This window comes from Vigna angularis, chromosome 5, assembly GCF_016808095.1.
Source record: "Vigna angularis cultivar LongXiaoDou No.4 chromosome 5, ASM1680809v1, whole genome shotgun sequence".
Lineage (NCBI taxonomy): Eukaryota > Viridiplantae > Streptophyta > Magnoliopsida > Fabales > Fabaceae > Vigna > Vigna angularis.
Window position 1 is genome coordinate 37,754,787 of NC_068974.1, and position 25,586 is coordinate 37,780,372.

General features: G+C 34.3%; 4 protein-coding genes and 1 non-coding gene across 5 annotated transcripts; 3 read left to right on the forward strand and 2 right to left on the reverse strand.

Annotated features, from left to right (window-relative positions):
• Positions 1–58: 58 nt before the first annotated feature.
• Positions 59–4,417, forward strand: LOC108340409 (leucine-rich repeat receptor-like kinase protein CLV1B). The gene is made up of 2 exons (XM_017577775.2): positions 59–2,898; positions 3,758–4,417. The coding sequence occupies exons 1-2, from the start codon at positions 258–260 to the stop codon at positions 4,114–4,116; spliced, it is 3,000 nt and encodes a 999-aa protein (XP_017433264.1). The 5' UTR covers positions 59–257; the 3' UTR covers positions 4,117–4,417.
• Positions 4,418–6,384: 1,967 nt separating this feature from the next.
• Positions 6,385–9,245, reverse strand: LOC108340410 (basic transcription factor 3). Its single transcript, XM_017577776.2, has 6 exons — positions 9,087–9,245; positions 7,922–7,989; positions 7,490–7,638; positions 7,344–7,400; positions 6,782–6,820; positions 6,385–6,699 (listed from the first exon to the last, which is right to left on the reverse strand). Exons 2-6 carry the CDS (start codon positions 7,987–7,989, stop codon positions 6,530–6,532), a joined length of 483 nt encoding a protein of 160 aa, XP_017433265.1. The 5' UTR covers positions 9,087–9,245; the 3' UTR covers positions 6,385–6,529.
• LOC128196863 (small nucleolar RNA Z159/U59) lies at positions 8,533–8,617 on the reverse strand. Its single transcript, XR_008249270.1, has one exon. It is a non-coding gene; the product is annotated as a small nucleolar RNA Z159/U59 (small nucleolar RNA).
• Positions 9,246–12,605: 3,360 nt separating the features above from the next.
• Positions 12,606–18,060, forward strand: LOC108339558 (uncharacterized). Its single transcript, XM_017576700.2, is given in 8 exon segments — positions 12,606–13,132; positions 14,731–15,068; positions 15,190–15,342; positions 16,134–16,226; positions 16,516–16,574; positions 17,540–17,633; positions 17,824–17,947; positions 17,950–18,060. Coding segments are annotated over 8 exon segments (1,344 nt in total). The 5' UTR covers positions 12,606–12,729; the 3' UTR covers positions 18,030–18,060.
• A 4,206-nt stretch (positions 18,061–22,266) lies between these two features.
• On the forward strand, positions 22,267–25,305 carry LOC108339016 (uncharacterized). The gene has a single exon (XM_017576153.2). The coding sequence runs from the start codon at positions 22,658–22,660 to the stop codon at positions 24,932–24,934; it is 2,277 nt and encodes a 758-aa protein (XP_017431642.1). The 5' UTR covers positions 22,267–22,657; the 3' UTR covers positions 24,935–25,305.
• The last annotated feature ends 281 nt before the right edge of the window (positions 25,306–25,586 follow it).

A 25,586-nucleotide genomic window follows, 5' to 3' on the forward strand; every position in this document is an offset into this window, starting at 1 on the left:
AAACATAATTATACTTGATGTTTCACAAGCTTATAGTGGATCTCGTGCAGCTACTGGTGCTGCATATTAATATTCTTTTTTCTTTATATTTTTCAGGGCATCCACTTGGAAGAACGTTTATCATTGATTGCATGCGATGCCACCATGCACACATGGTATTTGATTAAATATCTACACATAATATTTATAGCAGACAGGAGGAGGTGTGTGGTGTCAAAAGAAGGAGGCAGCCAAATGTATGCATTTGGCAAAGGTATATGAGAAAGGGAATAGTAGTAGTAGTAGGAAGCAACACAGACATGAGAAGCTCAGCGTCTTACACGCTACTGTTGTTTCTTTTCGTATGGTTCCGCCTGGCCGAGTGTTCTTCTTTCAGTGACATGGATGCGCTGCTGAAGATGAAGGACTCCATGAAGGGACACAAAGCCAAAGAAGATGCGCTCAGCGACTGGAAGTTTTCCACCTCGCTTTCCGCACACTGTTCATTTTCTGGCGTCCAATGCGACCAAGACCTTCGAGTCGTTGCCATCAACGTCTCCTCCCTTCCACTCTTCGGCCACCTTCCGCCGGAGATTGGACAGTTTGACAAACTCCAAAACCTAACCATCTCGCAGGACAACCTCACCGGCGAGCTTCCCAAGGAGCTCGCTGCCCTCGCTTCCCTCAAGCTCCTCAACATCTCCCACAACAGCTTCTCCGGTGGTTTCCCCGGCCAAATCGTTCTCCCCATGACCCAACTCGAGGTCCTCGACGCCTACGACAACAACTTCACCGGACCGCTTCCGGAGGAATTCGTGAAACTGGAGAAACTCCGATACCTCAAGCTCGATGGAAATTACTTTTCCGGCAGCATACCGGAGAGATACTCGGAGTTTGGGTGCTTGGAGTTTTTAAGCTTAAGCACTAACAGTCTGTCGGGGAAGATTCCCAAGAGTTTGTCTCGGTTGAAGACGCTGAAGTTTCTAAAACTTGGATACAACAACGCTTACGAAGGTGGGATCCCACCGGAGTTCGGAGCCATGAAATCACTGAAATACCTTGACCTCTCCAGCTGCAACCTCAGCGGAGAGATTCCACCGAGCCTGAGCAGTTTAAAGAACCTTGACACGTTGTTCTTGCAAATGAACAACCTCACAGGAACTATTCCTTCGGAACTCTCTGCCATGGAGAGCCTCATGTCAATGGATCTCTCCTTCAACGGTCTCACCGGAGAGATTCCTGAGAGTTTCTCCCAGCTGAGAAACCTAACTCTGATGAACTTCTTCCACAACAAGCTGCGTGGTTCTGTTCCCCTCTTCGTCGGCGAGCTTCCGAATCTGGAAACGCTGCAGCTCTGGGAGAACAACTTGTCCTTCGTGCTGCCCCAGAATCTTGGCCAAAACGGGAAGTTCAAGTTCTTCGACGTCACGAGCAATCACTTCACCGGGTTGATCCCTCCGGGTCTGTGCAAGAGTGGGAGGTTACAAACCTTCGTCATCACCGATAACTTCTTCCACGGTCCAATCCCCGATGACATTGGAAACTGCAAGTCACTCGTCAAGATCCGAGCCTCCAATAACTACCTTAGCGGCGCCATTCCGTCGGGAATTTTCAAACTGCCTTCCGTCAAAATAATCGAGCTCGCCAACAACCGTTTCGACGGCGAACTACCTCCCGAGATTTCCGGCGATTCTCTCGGGATTCTCACGCTTTCCAACAACTTACTGACGGGGAGAATTCAACCGGCCTTGAAGAACTTGAGGGCACTGCAGACACTCTCACTCGACGCCAACGAGTTCGTTGGAGAAATCCCGGCGGAGGTTTTTGTCTTACCGATACTGACCTCCGTCAACATAAGCGGCAACAATCTCACGGGTGAAATCCCCACGACGTTGATTCACTGCGTTTCACTCAACTTCGTTGACCTCAGTCGGAACATGCTGGTGGGGGAGATTCCCAAGGGCATAAAAAACCTGACGAGCTTGAGCGTTTTAAATGTTTCTCAAAACCTGATAACAGGACCAATCCCCGACGAGATTCGCTTCATGTCTAGCCTCACAACGCTGGATCTCTCCTACAACAATTTCAACGGCAAGCTCCCAACCGGCGGTCAGTTTTTGGCCTTCAGCGACAGGTCCTTCGCGGGGAACCCCAATCTCTGTTCCTCCCGCTCTTGCACCAGTTCCTCCATGTACCCAGACGACGCCTTCCAGAAAAGGCGAGGCCCATGGAGTTCGAAATCGACGAGGGTGATAATAAGCGTGATTGCACTAGCCACCGCGGCGCTGCTGGTGGCAGTGACGGTGTACATGATGCGAAGGAGGAAGCTGCTCCGGGCGATGACGTGGAAGCTGACGGCGTTCCAGCGGCTGAACTTGAAAGCGGAGGACGTGGTGGAGTGTCTGAAGGAGGAGAACATAATAGGAAAAGGAGGCGCGGGGATCGTGTACCGGGGGTCGATGCCGAACGGAAGCGACGTGGCCATAAAGCGGTTGGTCGGGGCGGGTAGCGGGAGGAACGATTACGGGTTCAGGGCGGAGATAGAGACGCTGGGGAAGATAAGGCACAGGAACATAATGAGGCTTCTGGGTTACGTGTCGAACAAGGAGACGAACTTGCTGCTCTACGAGTACATGCCGAATGGAAGCTTAGGGGAATGGCTGCATGGAGCGAAAGGAGGGCATTTAAGATGGGAGATGAGGTTCAAGATTGCAGTTGAAGCTGCAAGAGGACTCTGTTACTTGCACCATGATTGTTCTCCTCTCATCATTCACAGAGACGTCAAATCCAACAATATATTGCTCGACGCCGACTTCGAGGCCCATGTCGCCGATTTCGGACTCGCCAAGTTCCTCCACGATCCCGGCGCCTCTCAGTCCATGTCCTCCATCGCCGGCTCCTACGGCTACATTGCTCCAGGTTCCATTAATCCTCTTTTACCACTTCATATTCACATCATCAATCATGATTTCATGGATAATCTCGATCATATGAATTTAGCTTACTTTTAAGATGATTGATGTAGATTTTGATTAGTTGATTTAATGGAAAACTGGAAAACTACATTTGTGACTAATGCTGTTAACGACTTTTTTAACAATTTTTTTATAATAAATTATCTATTAGATTGGTCTATTTTAAAATAGACCAATCATAAACTTCTACTATGGTAAAAAAGTTTTTAAGAAAAAGTTGTTTGAAAAAATATTTTTCTTTATATTTATTTCACACTCATACTGTAAGAATAAGATGATCCTAAAAATGTAAGCTTTTAAAATAGGAGTAACTTGACACTCTAATAAATACACTTATTTGATGTGGTAGGTGTCATTAAATTTTAAAATTGTATATTATGATAGTCTAGAAATTCAGTAAAAATGTCTCACACTATATCAAATAAATGTTAAAAACCAAGAAAAAAGAGAAAAGAGTGAAAAATAAGAAAGAATAATGTTAAATAAATGTAAAAAATTTTTGATTCTCACATGATGAAAAATGATACTTTAACACACTTAAATTTTTTACATTCATTTTAACTATCCTTACTTTTTATTGAAAAACTACAAACATTTATACTTTTATCACGTTTTACCTTATGCTCTTTATATTACTTAAAATTTTATATTCATTTGATAGTATCATTTCTTATTTTTAATTTTTTTTTCGAAAAATTATAAAAATTTACTTTCTTTAAAACCATTTTATACTTGTTAGATGTGTCAAATGTCATACTATATTTACTATCTTTTTTATTATTTTTTTTGTGATGGGTGGACAGAGTATGCATACACGTTGAAAGTGGACGAGAAAAGCGATGTGTACAGTTTCGGGGTGGTGCTGTTGGAGCTGATAATAGGGAGGAAGCCGGTGGGGGAGTTTGGAGACGGAGTGGACATCGTTGGATGGGTGAACAAGACGAGAATGGAGATATCTCAGCCGTCGGATGCAGCGTTGGTGTTGGCAGTGGTGGATCCAAGGCTGAGTGGGTATCCATTGACAAGTGTCATTTACATGTTCAACATTGCTATGATGTGTGTTAGGGAAATGGGCCCCGCCAGGCCCACCATGAGGGAAGTCGTTCATATGCTCACCAATCCTCCTCGCTCCACCACTCACTCACACTCACAGCCTCATTAATCTCTAAACACATCATTATGATCTTTGCTCATCCACATTCACTTCTCTTTCAAAACAATAAATTAACACAGAGGAAACTGTATCAATAACTTCATCTGTTGTTTCTTGAAAGTGGAGCAGCATCATCAAAAACTGTACTAGTATTGTATGTATCTATCGAAATGTAAAATAGGTTTGAATTATTTTTGCATTCATGTCAACTGTCATGTAATTCCAAGGGTTTTCGTCGTTCTGCTTCTATCAAGAAATTTTGTACAAAATGATTACTCTTATTGTTTATAGATATTTGTCACTGCTATTATTTCTTCTGTCCCATACTATATTATATATATTAAATACATAAGTAAGTACGTATTTGTTTAAAGTATTGTACAATGGATTTGAAGAAAAGTGATCGAGGAGATTTGAGAAGATTTGAAAGTAATTGTTTTTGTTGTTTATTTGAGTGAATTTGGAGGTGAGAGTGAATTTGGAAGTAAAGTTTGTGAGAATTAGTGTAAGATTTGATTGACGTGACAGATTAAAAAAATGTATTTCTAAATCCACTCTCATTTACTTCCAAATTCACTCAAATAAAGAACAAAAAAATTTACCTTCAAATCTCCTCAATCACTCTCCTCCAAATCCATTTAAGTAAACAAAGCCTAAGTATCGAAGGATCAAAACAAGATTGAAGATTTTAATGAAAGTTAACATTCTCTTTGAAATTCTTTAAAAGTGAAGGGTTTGTTATATGAAACATGTAGTATAAAACTACAGTTTTGGCATTAGGATAAACTACTTTGTCTTAAAGAGATAAAAGAGACTATATAAATTGGAATTTTTAAGTGTGTGAAGCGTAAAGTAGCACAAATCTTGTATGACAATATTGATATCCATATTATTCGGGACCTTATCTTTTAAGAAAAGGAAGATTCCGAATTATTAAAAAAAAATCATTTAATTTGGTGGTGGAAAGATGTTATATATCCCAAAAAAAAAACATTAGTATAAAAATAAAGTTGGAAAATAAAAAATGATTATTTTAAAGTGTGGATATTTTTTGTCATCTAATCAAACACAAATTATGATTTAAATGTTGGGGTCTGACATAATTAAGAGAAAATTCAGAGAAAATATTTAATTGGAATTATTTAATATGAATTTTTTAAAAGATTTTATCTACTTTTTCATTAAAAAGTATTAAATAAACTCTTACGATTGCAAATGTGAATGCGATACCACTTATTTATTCTCCATCCTTTTCATCTAATAATTTTATGAATTAAGTAAATTCTATTATAAAATTATACACTACTTTCACTATCGCAATTTCACAATCACCACAAAAATAAATAGTCCGTAAAAGGACAATTCTTTTCTACTAACTTAACCCTAATTCCCCAACTAATACACGCGACACCCACCACAAAAGAGTAGTCACAAATATTAAAAACAAAAACTAAAACAAAAAAAGAAAATAAAATAAAATAAATTATGTTAAACAATAGTAATGGAAAAGTAAGGAAAAAATATCTTTTCATCCCCTAAAAAGAATGTAACTTCTAAATTTAAAATTTTATAACAGTGTAGGCATTTTATTTTAAAAATACACAATAAAAAATAATATAAACATTAAAATTTAACTTACTACTTGTTGGGCCACGTATAAATACACAATTTATCTATTGTTAACCACCAATTATTGTCAAAGAAAATAGTAGAAAATTTAGTTACATACACGGTATTTTTAGTCGCTTATATTTGAAGAACAAACTATTTAATGATATTTTTATTAGAGCTTTTTAATTGATCCAGTTCAAGTGTTTTTCAAGAAGCCAAATCAAACCACTGTATATAAATAATTCGTCTGAACCATTTTACAGAAACAGTTCATACAGCAAATTACAGTTGGGATCACTTCGAATTCTAAACCAATGTTCAGTTAAGACAAATTTAGACAACAATTTTCATTCTACTAGAGACCATTACAACCACGTTCGTGAAGACTGAGTACCTGATTCAACAAGGAGTTAGTGGGCATGGACTGTTTCTGTTTGGAGTACATCAATCATAACATAATTAAATCCTAAATGTGAATTATGATGTGCACGATATGAATAGAAAAGCGCAATATACTTGTTCCATCTAAATTTTCGAAAAAAATCCATCAAAACTAACTTTATATCAAAGCCAAGAGTGAGACAAAACAGGGAGGATTTGAATACTCGAGACTAACTATCAAACAGTGAATAATGCAAGATGACATGTCAGGTATACCTAGTTAGATGGAGGAAAGCAGATTTAATAGAGGGTTTTAAGTGTTTAAAGTATATGACAGGAGAACTGAACACCTGAAATACTTAATGGTAAATCAAGAAAAAAAAATTAAAAACACAGAATATATAACGATGGGCACAATAACAATAACAGTCTAAGATGCCTTGGTCTCCTCGGCAGCTGTCTCAAAATCCTGTCCTGCAACAAGCTCTGGGACGTCGTCGTCATTCTCCTCTTGAGCTTCTGCTGAGCCAGCAGCTCCTTCGGGAGCCTGCTTCTGAAACTGCTCCGCAAGCTTCTTAAGATTTTCTAGGTTATCTGGTCCTGCATTTTAATAATCAAAAATATTAGATCGAGGCACGAGAAACACCATTAGACAACTTACAAACAAATTCAGAAAACATACCTAATTGGTGGATAATGCTGGGGAGTATATCCTGCAACTCTGTAAAGGAAAAAAGTTTCATGTCAAATTTCATTAATTACTAATTGCTTGTTTTTCAAAAATGTTGATAAAAACAAGCAAATACACGTCTGTCTTACTCTAGAAATTAGAGGAAGCAATGCGTTGGCATAGTCCAACTTATAACAATTGCCGGATATTTCAATGTCAATCTAAACAGAGGCACTTGTGTTCTTAATGCATTAAAGCCTAATGAGAAAAACAAGCAAATATCTGTCTGAAATAAACTGAACCAAATACACGTCTATCTAGTAATCGAGAAATTGGACGAAGCGAAGTGTTGGCATAGTCCAACTTATAGAACAATCGCCGGATATTTCATTGCCAATTTAACCATAGTTTCTTGTGCCCTTTAATGCATTAATGCCTAATTAGAAAAACATGAAGATTTGACACAGCCACTTTTTTTTAATTTAATATTATTTTGCAACATTTACAAATAAATTGAGAATACTCGTGGAAAAGAGGGCATACGACAATAAAGAAAAGAGAAATAGTTGCTTACTCTTTGTTTGTGGAGAACCACTGACAACCCAAGTGTTTGCAGCAATAGATGCTTGAACTGTAAGAAAAAAATCCAACTTAATATGATTGAAGCAAAACATATAGCCTATTGTATTAAATTTTATAAGTATTTTGAACTGACACTACCTTTGGGATTTAGAAACTGGATAACTACATCATCCTTAAAGATATTGACCTCCTCAATTGCAGGAATGGCATTCACCCCTATTCTCTTCAGAGTGCTCTGAAGCCTTTTGTCATCTATGGTTGTGGTCTTGTGGACGGCCTTCTTCTTTCTGAAAAAAGAGAAAACATCATTTGAAAATTCAACCTAACAGATGATGCACAGTGTTTATTTCCGAAAAAAGAAAAAGCCAACAAATTGATCATAATCCCTCAAATAAGTGCATAGTGAAAAGGGGGAGCGAGGAGAAAAGCTAAAAAAAGAATGTCTGTACAAGATAATGTCAAATCCAATCACAGATGATAAGGTAACATGTTAAAATCCAAAATTGTCAGTACACTAAGAAAACTAGCTTTAATCGAAATGAAAAAAACAAGTTAAATGTATGGAAATACCTTCTCACGGTACCCTTCCCTCCAGTTCTAACCGAACCAGCCATCTTCATCAACTTTTCCCGATTCATCTGGGTAAAGGCAAAGAAGGAAAAAAATAAATTTCATCCTAGTCAACTAGGAACATAGAAAGATCCAAAAATGAATGGTGAGGAAATTTAAGACCGATTTACAAACTTGGTTGTAGATTCAATTTAAAATGCAGTGACATGCAACATGCAAAGGTATAAACAGGCTACATTGTATAATTGAATCATGCATGAATCAAATGCTAACAGCACAACAGAAGTAATTTTATATGGACTTTACTTAGCACCCGACAAATAATTAAATGCACACCCAAATTCAGAACAGATCTAAAGTAGATATGTTCAATACTGAAACTAAATAAATGGTTTTTGACGATGCCGTGTTGCCCATCAAAACAAGACAAAACTCCTAAACTTGGAGACAATGTGAATTCATCTAAATACAAGCTCCTATCGTATCAAGGTGATAGTCCTACGTTAAATAAAGGGTTACGATAAAGAACATTGAGAATTGAAAAACAACATGCAACCCGAGAAAAAAAAAGAATAAAATAACATACAAAATACATAAGAACATTTCACACAGCCTCCTCAGTTCAGGTCTCCAGTAATTTTCCGCATTGGAAACAACTCAGAAGAACGAAAGTTCATTTTGTTCATCCTCGGAGGAAATGTAAAATACAATTAACAATCTTCACTAAAATCATCTTGCCCTACACATTATAACCCTCAATTGATTCCATGTCACAGCTTCACACAACCTATCCACTAAAACAATCTTCGATATACTATCCACCAAAAACCAGTTCGAAATTGAAAAACAAAAATTGTGATTCGAAATCCTACAAGCCCTAAAACCAAATGATGCAAGAAATCATTGCAACTTAAAATCCTTTATTTCCAAAATCCCACATGTTAAAGAGGAGATAAATGTTATACAAATCCCAATAAAATGACCAAATTCAGATAAATGAAATCAGATAGAACCCGCAATCATGACATCATCAAAACAGTACAGGAAGGACAAAACAAAACCGCTTAGAAACCGATTAACCCAATAATTAACGCAAAACTTGACATGGCACAGCGAAAGAAAGATGAAATTGGGTGATAGAATAGTAGAGCAATAAAAACGGTACCTTTGTGAAGTTGGATTAAGCTCAGTACTGAGAGCAAAGGGTAACACTCGCTAAGAAAACCTAAACAATAAGAGGAGATAAGGACTACCTTTTATATCAACGAGCAAGCCTGCAAAAACCCTAAACTTTTTTTTTCATTTTTATATTAAAAATAAAAACTCTATGGTGTTGGGTTGGCCACAGTCAATGTTTAAACCCAATAATGAAAGCCCATTTCCAAATATGAGTGTGAAACGAGCTGCAAACTATTCTGTAGCTATTATAAATGTTGATTAAATTAAAATTTATAAATAATATGATAGAAAAATTAATATTACAAAAAATTTCAAATAAGAACGCATGACAATAAATGAATTAGAAAAATACATGTAAGAATACAGTTTTCCCTTGCACATTTTAACTTTACTCAAATTGAGATTGGTTGAGCAGGAATTGAAAAAATTATGTCAAGTTAGAGGTTTTGCAAATATGGTTTTAGTTGGTGAAAAAAAAGGTAAAGTCAAAGAATAAAAGTTTAAGGTTGCAAATACTAAGAAGATCAGCAGAAGAGATTTTTCTTAAAATGAACTAAATTCTTCGTAATCAAAAGACAAATAATTATTTCAATATCAAGTTGTGATGTAAATATGTAATATCCAAAAAATACAGTGTAAAACCATATAATAGAATGATCATATATAATAATATTACAGTTCAATTATTACAAAAGATAGAACGTACAATTATGTCCGAACGACCTTACAAAAATAGCAGGGAGTTAAAACTGCACAAATGGCTACAAATATAAGACGAACGACTTATAACTCTTCCTATGCTGAACGGTCAAATCAAAAGATAAAGTAAACGCATGACTGAAGGTCAAATCAAAAGATAAAGTAAACGCATGACTGAACGCTCCTACAAAAGAGTAGGCCAACAACTGACCGAGCGTCCTAAGGTTCAACCTTCACGTTCGTCTCTTTCAATGCTTCTTCCAGCAACTCTTCTCCTTCTGCTCTCACCCACAGGGTGATCATCGCAATGACAAGGACAAACGAACGGGAATACATGACAAGACAAGAAATAGGGTAAGCTTATGTAATTTAATTCAAGTATCAACATATATTTCACACAATCAACTAAACAAGATAAATCATTAACTCTTTCATGCAAAGCCTAATACTAGATTGTGACTGTCCAGACTGTATGAATTTTGTGTAGCTACAACGTTCGTACACCCGGGTGATGTAGTAACTGGGATACCCTCAACAACTGTTACCCGAGGTTAGTCCTATCTATCCAAATTAACCATAAGGACTAGGACCTCCTGTCATTCCCACACATGACTTACCCTTCTCTAAATGAGAACGAGTAATCACGGAATATCAGGATGAACCGCCAGCTTAGCTTTATCCACATTCATACTTTACTAATTCCAATATCCATTCATGAGATATTCCTCCCCGGAATACTCTTTCATAACCAAAGTCATTTCATCCATATCATATTCCATCATCTTTCATTATTAAAACCTCAACTTAACCAATTTGAATGAAGATCCCGTAGGATACCAAATACCGAAAGTTAGTTTTTAACCCAGAACAAGACTGAAAACTTAGAGTGAGACTGAGATGTCTCCAACTCAAAACAGATCAAATCGAGAGAGTTACTCACTTGTTGTGAAAGGGACCGAATACAATAATACTTCTCAGAGACTGATTGAATCGAACGTTATTTTCCAAGTGAGCCAATTTAATGAACTGACTCTTGAGAGTTCAAACCGAACACCGTAAATCCTAGGCCGAGTACTAAGACTCTAGGCCGAACCCAATTAAGACAGATATTGTAGGACATCAAATAATAGTACTTGACGGAATCATATGAAGAAACCGAACGCCAATAAATACTTAGCTTCTTAATGAGTTAAACATCAAGGAAACCAAATGCCAGTCGAAGACCGGGCACTGTAGAAAGCGAACGCTATTGAGTTTGGACGAACGCTCTTATTATAAAGATAAATTTCGAAAATGAAAACGAACGCCTGGTGTAAGACCGAACACTTACTTAGTACGAGCGCTTGGTGTAAGACCGAGCACTACTTAACTTATAGAATAAAGGCTTGATAAATATAAGATATCATTTAACTAATGTTTAAGAACGAACGAAATATACAAATACATATAGATATACTGAAGTTTATAATCAAATACCAAGGAACGAATATCCTTGGTTGAATGTTTAAGTACAAATATTACAAAACGAAACGAAGACGCTAGTCTTCAACTAGAATTCTCTCCAAATGAAAGATTCAAGTTCCAACCGAGTCCACGAGAAAACCGAACACTATATCGAACGAGTGCTGGTCTAATACCAAACACTTATTAAGAACGAACGCTACTGAGAACGAACGCTTGTATAATTGAATGGTCAATACTGACTCTCGACAACATGGTCTAATACCAAACACTTATTAAGAACGAACGCTTGTATAATTGAATGGTCAATACCGACTCTCGACAACATGGTCTAATACCAAACACTTATTAAGAACGAACGCTAATGAGAACGAAAGTTGGTATAATTGAATGCTCAATATTGACTCTCGACAACATCCCTACCCACTTCATGGCTTTCATTAATCATCAATACTTTTAAACGACATACCATATTTCATCATCAACCAAATCATCAAACACAATATCATTTTAGTTCCTCATACAATCAACAATGCAGTAACAACCATTTTTCATATTCATTCAGAAATCAAAGAACATGCATCCATACAAAGCAAGAATCTAAATCAAATTATATAAGCTTCCTTTACCTCTAAGCTAGCCTAACGCTCACGGTTTTGCAGATAAAGGCTCACCACCAGATTCCTTTGAAGACTACGATTCACGATTTAAGAAACTACCTAAATACCAAAACAGAGCATCGTTCAGAATGTGAAAAGAAACCCATGCACCCAGAAACTTGGTTTGCATGTTCAAGAAAAACCACACGGCTGAGGTAAGAGAGAACTTACCAACTCAGAACCCAAAACCGATCGACTCAAACGAAAGCCCTTGACACCGGAGGAGTAGAAACGGTGCTTGAATGGTGATCGGAGGAAGAAAAGGTGAAAATTTCTTAGAGAGAAGATGAAGGAGATGTAGAGAGAAGGAGGAGAAAATGATTTTCAGTAGGTGGAAGAAGATGGTTGCATGCAGAGAATGACGTAAATTTTGAAACTTTGAATTTTAATTCTACCGTCAAAATCGAACGTCCAATCTGCATCACACACCTGTCTTCTTGATATTCACACGTCCCTTCCTTGACATTTATAATCTACTATGCATGATTTTTAGTGAACAAATACGTAAACGATATTTCTTTTATATTACACAAATTCAGTATTAGAAATAAAATGGAATTAAAAATATATTTTAGTTGTGTAATTTCTTTTATATTACTTTTTTTTTTGTGAAAAATAATTTCAAGAGAACGAGGAATTGATAAAATCGAATAAAAAGGGTAGAAAAATTGCTGGTTTGATTTGTTTGCCTTATCTAACAAACAACAGAATAGGAACCAGAAACCAGATGGCTCGGTTGCTCTGCGTTGCAAACACTGCGACACATACTTGTTGGTGCTGATCTTTCGCTTCCTCTCACTCACATCACGCATGGCTTGTTTACAGCCTCCGTGGTTTTCTTCGTTACGCGTCGCGCCTCCAACAAAACTCGCAGGCCCGCCTTCAGCTTCTCTTAAGCCCGCCAAGCAGCTGTGTTGGGCCCTGGGTCCCGACAATACCGAATCTTCTGAACCCTCACAGGAAGCCCCAACGGGCCCCTTGGATCCCGTGAAGCTTGCGTTCAGCAAGGCCCAAGCTTATAAAAAGTCCAACATATCGAACTCTGGGTTGGGAACTACGCAAGGGGCTGACGATGACAATTCCGTCGAAAAGGGAAACGTCGGTGGTGAGGGCCAAAAGGATTTGCCGGATTCCGTGAAGATTGCAATGGAGAAGGCCAAAAAGTACAAGCAGAACAAAGGTGTTGCTGATAGCGAAACAACACAAACACAAGGTAATGCTAATTAGTGCTTGTTGTTGCTCATAAATTCATTCACGTGTTCGATTAATGTAATATTAATATAATTCTTAGTGATTAAGCCATGCTCATCTCCGATGTTCTTAACAATTATTATAATTCTATGTGATTATGCGATGCTTGTCTCCTCCGATGTTTTTTAACGAAAATGTCTGAACTCAAACTTTGTTTGAATAAACTTGTAGAAGAAGAAAATTAGAAGATGAAATGAATTGGGTTTTCTTTTTAAAAAATTATGAGGGAGGATTCTATTCAGATTTATTTATTTTTTAATTCTTTTAATAAAATAATAGGCTTGTAGTATTCAATCAATACTTTTAAACATTGAAATGATATTCACATGTGAGTATTCGTTTAAAAGTTACTGTAATTCTTTTTATATTTATTTTTCAAGTATCTATACACATTTATGAAAATGTTATAAAATAAAAAGTCTAAAAAAGATATTTTGTAAGGTTCAAGTAAATAAGTATGACAAAAATTACTAAGAATTTATAGAATAAAAAGTTGTAATGATAATCATTTTTACTATTTTATTGTCATTGTTATTATTGTGAATTTTCTATTAAATTAGGAAGATGAATCTTCATGCATAAAATTATTGGATAAGAAAAAATCATGACTATCAACTTATTGTTCAGACTAAAATGTAAGGATGATAAAATATTAATATGGAGAGTTATTATAACTTGATAAATGCTATATTAGAAAATAATATATTAAAGTTAATTGGTCATTAGAATTTATATTAGTTTTACATTTTTTAATCAAAATCGTATTCTTTATTTTTATTTGTCTCATTAATTATGATAATTGTTTTAAAATTTATTTATCATAAGTTCAATTTACTTTTGCCTGAAATAATAAATTGTCATGTAGTATATATTTTTTTTAAACTGGATGTTTAATATTTTATTTATTTAGTTGCTTAATATTTTTAATAATGACTTCATAATTTAATACCAAATGTTATATCTTAGATATTTTTGGCATGGAGTGCAGTTAAGATATACTGTAATTACAACTAAGATATACTATTATTCACATAATTGGTAAAAAAAAATATGGACTAGTGATACATTTTTTAAAACGTTAAATCCTTTAGATTCTTAGAAATCCTTTCCGAATATTATAATTTCTTATTTTATGAATCCTTTAAAATTCAAATTACAAAATCCTAATCAAATTGTTTAAAAGATCATTATATTCTTAAATAGTTTTGTAGAATCTAGATGACTTTTTATAAAAGTCTTTTCTTTAATCCCAACTGAATACTCTCGTTAAATAAACTTGTATACTTATTGCTGCTATGGAAGGTTTTTCATCTACAAACTAATTTAATTTTAACTGAGAAAAAAGTTTAATTAGTTTTATTTATTTTTCTTTATAAGTACATAGAGAAACTGATCCTTTAGAAACAAAGCAGAGGGCACTTGTGTGATAGATATTAGATGATATCTTCCATCTTACCAGGACTTCCATTGATTTTTCATTGGTAATTTTTAGCGACAAGGTATGTATCTGTCCTTCGATATGCATGTGGTGCTAAAATGGGTGCTTGGATTCGATTTTAGGATCCTTGGGAGGGAGTGAGAGAAGTTCAGGGGGAAATGTTATGGACGACAAGGTTGGCAAGAAGGGAGAACTTTCAGTTTCAAAAATGGATTTTGTGGGGCTTGACTTTGCAGATAAGAAGACGACTAGGGGATTGCCACCTGGGTTGGTTCCTATTTCGGACCCTTTCTTTGATGATGAATTGCCTGAGGTGGAGCTTATTGTTGGAGACACAAGCAAGTTTGGTGATGCAATGGCTCCAGAACCTGAACAAGCTAATGAAGACGAGGCTGAACTTTACAAGCCAAAAGTTTCTACCTGGGGTGTCTTTCCTAGACCTGCCAATATATCAAAAACAGTATGGTATTTAGCGTTTGTCAAATGCTCCTGCCTAATGAAACCAATTTTGTCCCTTGTTTTTGATTCCCCTTTATCATTTATACCCCCACTTTTTACACTTTCCTTTTGGTCGCTTTCAGTTTGGTGGTGGGAGAGTTATACGTCCAGGAGATGTTCTAGAGACTGAAGAAGAAAAGGCTGCTAAAGAAGCACGCACAAAGCAACTACTTGCTGCCTACAAAAAGAAAATGGGATTGAATATTGATCCAAAGCTAAAATCTGAGTGTGAGGAGGTACACATATATAGCGGTATCCCAATTATTGCTCTAATGATTTCCTTCGTTTAAGATTTTTTTTTTGTAATATTTGTACTGACTGTTCATTATCATCATTAACAATTGATTGCTATGACCAGTATAAAGAAAATACAGTTCAAGATGCTCTGGTTTATTGGCTTATTCAAATAATGGACATAACTTTGTTTGATAGAATATGATAGATTGACCTTCAACTTACATGTTCAAAATGCATTCAGTGGTAATAAAGTAAATTTAGAGCCTTCTAACTGTTTTCATCTTAAAGCAATTATGTTTACAAGAAAATATAATAAGTAATTTCAAAACTGATGATTTTAAGCAAAAAAAACTTTTCAATTTTTTTTTCCTGCTCATATCAAACAAATTAATCGAGCAACATCAAAATGGAAATTTGGAATGAAATGGTTTAAGCTTAACCTTTATATTGACGGACATGTTAATAATAGTCTCTTGGGTTTGCAATGTAACCGCAATTTTCCTCCTGGTTAGTAAACTCTATCTTCACTGGTTATGGCAATGAAGCCTTAAGTTCAGTATTTGATTGAACGATTGAAGAAAGGGGTTGGACAGAATTATGCGATGAGAATGAAAATTAGCATGCACAAACTTTTTTGATCCTTTAGCTAAGATATCTTAAATTCTCAATGCTTTTTTATTTAGATGGTTATCTTTGCAATTTAATGTGTTATTGCCTCTTCTTTAGTTGATTATCTTTTGCTTGATAATCCCAGCTTACATACTTTCTAAATTGTATGTGATATTTATAGACATTGAAGGACGGCGACTTGTTAATGAATGAGGGAAAGCTGAACGAAGCATTGTCCTACTATGAGAAGGTCATGGATAAATTAACCTTCGAGGTAAATGTTTTAATATAAAAATACTTGTCTGATATGAAAAAAAAAATCATATTTATCTTTTCCGTAAAAGGCTAATATCACCACCCCTCTGAAAACCAGCTAAATTCATGCTTGGTGAAGGTGAAATAGGGACCATAGGAAGATGCTCTTTTCTTTTGTACTTTTACATTTTATTGAGCATAGCATCACATCTATTTTTTGAACTTTTAAATGTAATAACATATACTCTAGCAGGGAAACTAAGGAAAAAAATTTGGAGGAATGTATGAGATTAATCATGTCTTTGCAGAGTGAACTCCATGGGTTAGCTGCTTTGCAGTGGTCGATTTGTCAAGACTCCCTCAGCAGGTATGTTCAGAAACTTCACATACCCAAACTTCTAATGGGAACTACCAAACTGTGTTCTACTTAGAATTGATGACATCCTAGTATTGAATATGCATGTGCAAGGTTGTAACTTCAACTTGTGTTGTGTTCGTGTTGATGACTGTTTCTTATTCAAAATCATGCACTTTGTTTGTTCCTGTAAGTTTAGCTTAAAAGGATGAACAATTAAACGGCTCTGAAAATGGTGTCATATGTTGTGTGTCAAATTGGTTTATTATATATTGCCTTGTAGTCTGCAATATTGTTATCCTTATCCGGGTCAATTCACAAATTTGAGCCCTCAATAGATGTTTATTTTCATTTCTTGATCATGTCATCATCACCCAATCCTACTGTATAATTTTAGGCTTTTGATGCAAAATGATGACGTAGGACCTCCCCTACCCCCTCCCCAGAATTCATAATGTTGGGAATAGAGAAAATGGTTCTAAAAGTAAACTCTAATTGAAGCGTTGGTTCTCCTGGATGAGATGGCTCAGACCTGTTGAAGTTCTTTCTGGAAAAATGGATCTTTGCCATTGAAGTGGTGAAACATTAGCCGCAGTCACAATCAGGGTTCCATTGTTAATTATTTGCCTGGTGCAAAGGGAAAGATAAGATCTAGTTCATAGTGAAATAGAACTTTCATCAATGAGCTACCTCATTTAGATATGGTCGCTTTAACTATTTAACTGTTCCAAAGGTGAAGTTGCAATAATGAAATCCTTGTAAGTTTCCACTGCAGCATACGAAACCCAGCTAATATTTATTTAGACCTTGTTTTTCTTTAAAATAAGTTCTATGTTTTTATTGCCATGCCCATTAATCTTAGTGGGACTTTGCGTAGGAACAATTACAGCCTGAATACTAGAAAGTGGTTATGTTCATTTTTAACTGACCCGATTTTTCCTTTTTCAAGATTTCCAACATATTTTGATGATTGACAGGTCCAATGAGGCTAGAAGTATGTACGAGAAGCTTCTATCTCACCCAAATCCTAAAGTAAGCAAGAAAGCAAGACAGTTCATGTACAGCTTTCAGGTAATTTCTGGTGTGATGTTTTCCTTTCAGCAAAATGATACTCTACATAATAGTTCAACCTGAATTTAAAAGAACTGTACTTTATCTAATGTCTAAAACATCAATCTATGATGTTTTCTACGCACATCATGGAAAAGAAAGCACACATTTAATTATTTCTTTTATCTTTTGCATTTACAAACTCTGTCAGGCTATGGAAATGATGAAGGTGTCAGCAAGTTCTCCGTTTTATTTAAAGAACACAGGCTACCAGAATTATTTTGATGCATTTGTAGAGAAAAAGTCTAACTACCCTCAAGAAGATGACCTGGTTCAAGAAAGTGCAATGAATCAGGTTGTGCCGTATATTCTTTTTCTTCTTTCTCCTATTTTTATTGTATTATTAGTTGCTCTTAAGAAAGGAATATAAATAATTTTATTTTTTTCAGTTTGTATACGTGTCCCTTTTTGTTTTTCTTCATATTATTACATACATGTCAATGATCAAATCCTTTGAACAGAAGAAAATTCTTCCAATTTGGACTGCTTCATTCAATTTTGGTGCAAAATTAACCTCTACTATTGTAAATAGGGAATTTTGAGGATTATTACAGAAGAAAGAATTTTTGAGGATAATAAAAATCGAAAGAAATCCAGAATATTGGAGAAGAATGATGAGCATAAAGAAACTTTAAGAGATAAGAAAAAGTATATCACAACTTATTGAATTTTTATCTTTTGGCTAGAGCAATTATAATAGTAATAATATTAATTCTTTTTTTCATTCATGTTAGGTTATACAGAAGCTGTCATATTTCAGGATGCAATTTTCAGTTTTTTAGAACTAATATCCATGATTAATAGGTACTAATTTTTGAAATGATAAAGTTGTAAGTATTTTTGTGTGCTGAATCTGTAATTAAATGTTACTGTTCACAGATTCTCGAAGGAAAGAGTACAAAAATAAAGAGTAGTTTTTTAACATAAAATTCTGATATGTAAATATTACGAATGCGTTTCTATTTTTAGTTCTTTTATAACGTTTCGTATATTATTTGGTTAACCTTTTTTTTTTCTGCACTAAATGGCTAAGAAAATTCTTCTACTTTTTTGTTGCTTAAAATGTTCTTTACTAATAATAAGACTGTTAATTATAATGTTTTATGCTTTATAAATAAAACATTATAAATTATTATTAAATTAAAAAATTAAAGTTGGAAATCAATAAGCATACCGCCAATGAATATTAAAATAATATTTAGCTAATATCTTGTGCATTTCATGATTACTTACGAAGTTAATTGATGGTTTAAATGTTAATTAAAAGTAAATTTAAACAAAAAAATAATTCAATTAAATAAGAAATAAATAATTTGATATAATAAACAAGTCTAAATGATGCTTGTGGCATAAGAAGAAAAGCAAGTAGCTAAATAGGTTCTTACACCGTAAAAAAAAAAGCAGTATACACATTGACATCTATTTCTTAAAATCATTATAAGTTAAACTTTTTCTACTTACACATATTAGTTACTAGTTATTAAATTAATATGGTTTTAGTGTTTTTTTATGCATCAGAATTAAAAAAAAGGCATTATCAGTCTAAGTGTTATGTAAATATTAACACATTTAGTACAAATACAAATGAAACAGGTAATGTAAATATTAGCATTAAAGTGAAACAGATTTTTTAAAAAATCAGTTGAACTGATCTTTAAATCAAATAAATGAAAGGTTGAAAAAGTATATGAAAGTAAGGATTATCTTTCCCTGTCACAATTGACTCAACTTTTAAAATGAACTTCTTTGCTTACTGATAATGATAATTAAATATAAGCATTAAATATTCAATAAATAAAGTCTATTATCTAGAAATTTGTATTCATGTTAGACCTGTGGTCACCCTCTTTTCAACACTGATTTACACGATTTTGGAATTCTACCCAAAAACATCTTCTTTCACCTTATTTTAGAAACTACGTTTTTAATTTATCATCATTGTCGATTACTTAAGAGAAAGCATTTGTTGGTGGTGTTTGGTTACCTCAAAATCAATATAAAGATACATTTATTATATATTTTTGTTTACTGATATTATTTTTTGCATAACCTTAACGGTGAATCATATTATAAATATGAAATTTATTTTAAAATTTATAAATACAAATTTAAGGTAAATAATTACATTTAATATATAATAATAACATGAGATCAAAGTGCTTTTGCAAATAATCTTTAAGACAACTGCAACATTACAAACATTTAGATTTAGATGACGATAAACCGTTGATTTCAATTTCTATATCCAAAACACTTACCATTTGATTTTAAGTTTTAACTTTTTATTTTTTATTTTTTTGTGGGCCATCCCATAATTATCATTAACCATTATTTGAAGGAGCTGAGACGTTAGTTTGAGATGGACCCATGGCCCATTTAGGCTCACAGAAAATCCGTTTTAATGAACTTTTCTTAATATATTTTAAAATTTCAAAATCATATCTTCAATGTATTTTAAAGACACAGTAGAAAAATGAAACTTAGAAGAAAATCCAAATTCTAACCCATATTTACAGATATCTTTGACATCAAAAAGAAAAAAATGTCCACTGACGCCTGTTCAATACGTTTCTTAATTTAAATTAATTATAAATTTCAAAGTATGATATTACACTATTACTCTTGTGTTTGTTTAATACAAACAAACAACTATACAAACTTCCAAAATTTGAATCATTGTGATTAATAATCATGAAGAATACCATTTATTAATCGTTGAATTATTAGAAAATGTATATTCATTCATTATCAACTTCTGACATTGCATGTGATGTGAGTTGCACCGTTCATTTAAACACAAGGAAGATCCAAAATAATGTGAGAAGAAAGTGGGTATACTGAAATTGAAGAAAACGGGTTTTGGCAGAGCCATAATTCAAATTTAAGATTAAAAGACTATTTTTTTATTTTATTTATACATCAAATAATTTTCTTTTTCTTTTTCTTCTAAAGATAGCACCCCAGTGAATTATATTTTCCCTTTTACACTAAGTCAATATTTTGAGGGATTCATCGAAAAAAATATATATTAATAAGCAATGACAGATTATATTTTGTTGAACCCATTTATTTATATATTTATACATCAATTTTCACACTCTTTTATAATATTTAGTGAACATCCGTCACTAACACGAATTTAACTTATGTAAATATTGAAACTATTTATAATTATGAGAATGAATTGAAACTTAAACTTACAATTTTGAATAATTAGAGCAGTTATCAAATTTATGTGTAGCATATATGTGATTAGTTAATACAGGTTATACAGTACATACAATTTTTTATACTATTAGCAAGGAATTTCGTATTTTTTGTGCAAATTTCGTGTTTAAAAATTGAAGGTGCCGCGTCCTCCATAACTTGTAGAATTTATGAACATCTGTTTTTCCGTTGATGTAGTTATTTCTATGTAGCAAATTTAGCTACTTCGAACTCCTCAACAGAAAACTAACCCCACACTGTACGAACTGAAGACTTTTCTCAATGAAAAGTGAAAAGAGTTATTCATATTCGATAAAATACCTACTACCATTTTTATAACTAAGTAGATAATTGACAATGATATATTAATATAGATTTTTTTTACAATATCTTAATATAATAATTTAGTTTTATTTTTAGTTTATGTAACACTTCCAACATACCTTTTTCACGTCTAGGTATAGACATTTCAAGCGTAAAATAAAATGAATAGATGGTCTGATAATGACCCGACAATGAATAATCAGATAGTGGTTCGATATTTTTTTATTAAATTTATATCAGTGAGGTTTGTATCTACTTATAAATTATAATCCGACCTATCTATTATCAAAGTGATATTTTCAACAATTTATAATATAAATAATGAATTTATGAAAAAATATATACTGTGTTAAAATATTTTTTTCTACTTTGAAATCTGTTTATGTAACACCATTAACATGCAATTGATTGAAAGCAAAAAACCGTTGAGGCGATTTCGTGAAGCAAAAGGCAGCTTTAATAGAACTTAATTGCCACTGAACAAAAGCAATGCAAAGTAGAAAAATTTGTGTTGTCTTCGTCTGTCGCCTAGAAAAGGCCTTCAAGGTTTTCTTTATCCAAATGAAAGATAAGATAATATCTACGATGAATGTATGTCTACGTTAATAAGTTTATTTTGAAAATGATATGATATAAAATATTATATATGTATATTAAAATATTAATATATTTTTTTAAAAATATGATTGTTATTCTTACCAAAATAAAAAATTATAAATTTAATTATCATAAAAATATTTTTGTTTTATAAATTAAATATTTCAAGTATATATTTATAAAACACTATGATTATGATAGATTAATAACTTTTTTTAACAACTTTTTTTAACAATTTTTAACAACTTTTAACAACTTTTTTTTACAATAGATTGTGTTATTATTATTAGTTTGTATATTTGAAATGAATCAGCCATAAACTATCACCTGTTGTAAAAAAGTTATAAAAAAAAGTTGTTGAAAAAACATTTTCCAAAACACTAATACATGATTCACATATACACATTAAACATATTAAACACCAATACATAATTCAAATTGAAGTCTCTATTCATTGTAATATAAGGAGAATGAGTTAAGGAATCAAATCAACAACGATTTTATGCTTTAAATATACGAAAGTCACTAGCAAATGGAGAGTTGTGGTGTTACAAAGTACTAATAATGCTCAAGCACAAAGTGTCTGTACGCATCACCATGGAATACTTGTATCAGCCTTGTTCAAATTCCATTACCTTCCCAACAACTGAGAATAATCAAGAAGATGTTCAAGAGGGAGGAATCTTTCTTGCTTCTTTTGGGTATAGTTCCTTCTTTTCTTTTGCAATGTGAACTTCCTTGTGGAAAACAAAAGCACAAGAGGATTTTTTTTCTTGTGCTTGAATTCCACCACAGAAAAGGAAGACTGATTTTGCTTCAAAATCTCTTGTTATTATGTATGTGGTTTTCTGTTGAATATGGTTCAAAGAATAGTTCTAGGAAACTCGAAGCCATCTTCCTCTCAGCACCAAGATGGCAAAACCAGAAAAACTGATATGATGAAGAAAATGATGAAGTCAAGGTCCTTTCATCTTTCTGATTTTGAGTTTTCTCATTCATCGTCTTCGGTAAGGAGCTTATCTCAACCGAGAAAGGCACCCAATTACATGAAGCCCACCAGCAGTTCAGAAGCAAAGAAAGAGCTTTTCTCGCTTAGTCATCGACATACTCAATCCAGTTCAGATGGTAAGAGTCTACCACAAAAGGGTATGAGAAATTCAAAAGCTACTTTCGTTTCTTGCAAAGAACCTGCAAAAACTTTGTCTAGATCGAGTAGTTTGAATTCAATGAGAACATTAACAAAGAGTAATAGTTTAAAGCCTTGCAAAGCTTGTTCAAAAAATCTCACATCAGCAGTTCTGTTCGAAGACGTGAATGCACCAGAGAGAGCTACCTGCTCTTCAACTTTGAAAGAGTATAACTTCCCCGAGTACCTCACGCTTCACCCTGGAGGAACTGAGTCTGAGGGAGTTTCAGTCATGAAGGTTTGCCCCTATACATACTGTTCTCTTAATGGCCATGGCCATGCTCCTTTGCCTCCATTGAAGAGCTTCATGTCAGAAAGGAGGCATCTTTTGGAGACTCGGAAGAAGGATACGAAGCTGGAAGTTGTGATCCCTCAAAGATGGAAGGTGACCCGCTGTGATACAAAAGAAAACTCTGATATTGAGCAGATTTTCTTTCATGAAAAAACAGCATATGATGAAGCTGCTACAGGTAATCCAACAATCTCTCCCTTGGCACAAGAAATTGGTATGAATTTCATTTTTCAAATCTATGCCAAGGAATGGGAAGGAGCTGAAGAAATGAGAAAATTCAACACCGTCAAAGAGATTGAAAAGCAACAAGATATCAATTTTGCAAAGGATGAGAATGGCATTGCAGCAGAAGAGGATGGTGTCAAGCAAGTTACTCCAGGTATGACTCATGATCTCCTAAAGTCTCAGATGAATTTTGAAGGGGATTTCAGAAACTACTTCACTGCTGCTGCAACTGAAGTAGATAACAAAGGGATCTTTCATCTAGGAGAAGATGTTGAAGATGCAGAAGAAAACCATCCAACTAGCTGTATTCATGAAGAAACCTGTACAGAAAGGTACAGCAACGGTGAACACATGGAGGATATTGAGTTGGATGAGTCCTATTCTCCATGCTGGGAGGAACAACATTTCCGTGAATTCAGCTATGAAGACACTACCGATTCTTCCATCTGCTCAGTGGAGGAGATCAACTCAAAACTCGAGTCGCTATCCGAGAGTTCGCATGATATATCTGAAATGTGGTTAGATGACATCTTTAACAGCAATAATGCAGACATTATGGTTGAAGATGTCAGACTCCAAGAAGCCAAAGAAGAGAGGTCAATCTGTTTTCAAGCACAACCTCATTGTACTAATTTTGTTCTGCAAGACACAAGTGAAAGCATCGAGCTTCTCATTCAAGAAAAATATTATCCATCCAAAGATATAGATTCTGAGTATGACGAATCTACTTTGAGCGAGGAAGTATTTCAGAATCTAGCTAATGAAAAAGATAACAACAGAGTAAATGAGAAACGTTTGGATTATGAGGTTAGTTGTGTCTCAATGTTACTTGATGAAGAGATAGTTGAAAATAGTGAAGGCCACAGCAGTAGTGAAAGTTGCAAGATTGATGAGAGCTATGAAGACAAAGATGAAAGCCTAGAAAATGAAGATGATGATGAATTTAACCAGGAGCACATAATTCACATGTCTAAAGTGCCTGAAGAAAGCACCACCATTATTATTGAGGAGCAAAAATTATCAGAGGAAAATAAAGTTAAAGGTGGTAAGTTGAAGAGCACAGGTGGTGAAGAACAGCACACAAGCAAGAATTGGCAATGGGGAACTAAGAGGAAGAGACCTGTAGAAGAGGAAGAAGAAATGAGAAAGATCAACCCACGAAAGCCAAATTTTCTGCCCTTAGTTTCTGAGGTAGAACCAGAGAAAGTTGATCTGAAGCACCAAATGATAGAGGAAAGAAAAGATGCAGAGGAATGGATGCTTGATTTTGCACTGAGACAAGCTGTCACAAAACTTGCTCCAGCAGGGAAAAGGAAAGTGTCATTACTAGTTGAAGCTTTTGAAGAAGTAATGTCAATGCCCAAATGCGAAGCTCATATAAGAAGTGATTCACCCTTTGCTCATGCAAGACCTATTCAAGCGTGTAGTTGATGTATGCAATGCATGCTACAAAGGTAAACACTGAGAGTCTTCTCTGATTCCTTACATCAAGTGCTATCTTGCACAGAAATCAAAGACACCAGGAAAAAGCCAATCTCCACGACCAGGAGAAATCTGCAAGTACCCATTTCAATGAGTAACTTTCTATGCATCTGCTTTCTCAAGCTTGGAGAAAATTCAACCCGCAGGGTTTTGTGGCTTTTACATGAATACTGAAACACAAGAAATGGACGTGGATTTGCCATATGAATTTGTTCTGCGTACTTTGGTATTTGCTTTTCTTAAGTTGTGTTTGGTGCACTATTACTTTTGTGTATGATAAATGCAAATCACCCTCGAGATTTGTTAGTGCATTTTATTTCTATCCAAGAGCATAGCTATCAGTATGTGTTTTGTATGGTTTTGTTTTTTATTTTACTCATTTCATAACAAGGAATTATAGAAGTACAACTTGTGAATGAATGTGTTCAGTTAATAATTCCAATCAATCAACTGTTGAGGTTTAGTTACCAATAGAAGAATCTATGGCTGGTGAAAAATGAAAAAAAAATATAATAATTCCTAGTTAGTCGCTTAGGTTTTATAATTCAAATTGTGGTTGGAAGTTTGTACTTGTGTGCAACTGAAAACTATTAACTGCAGT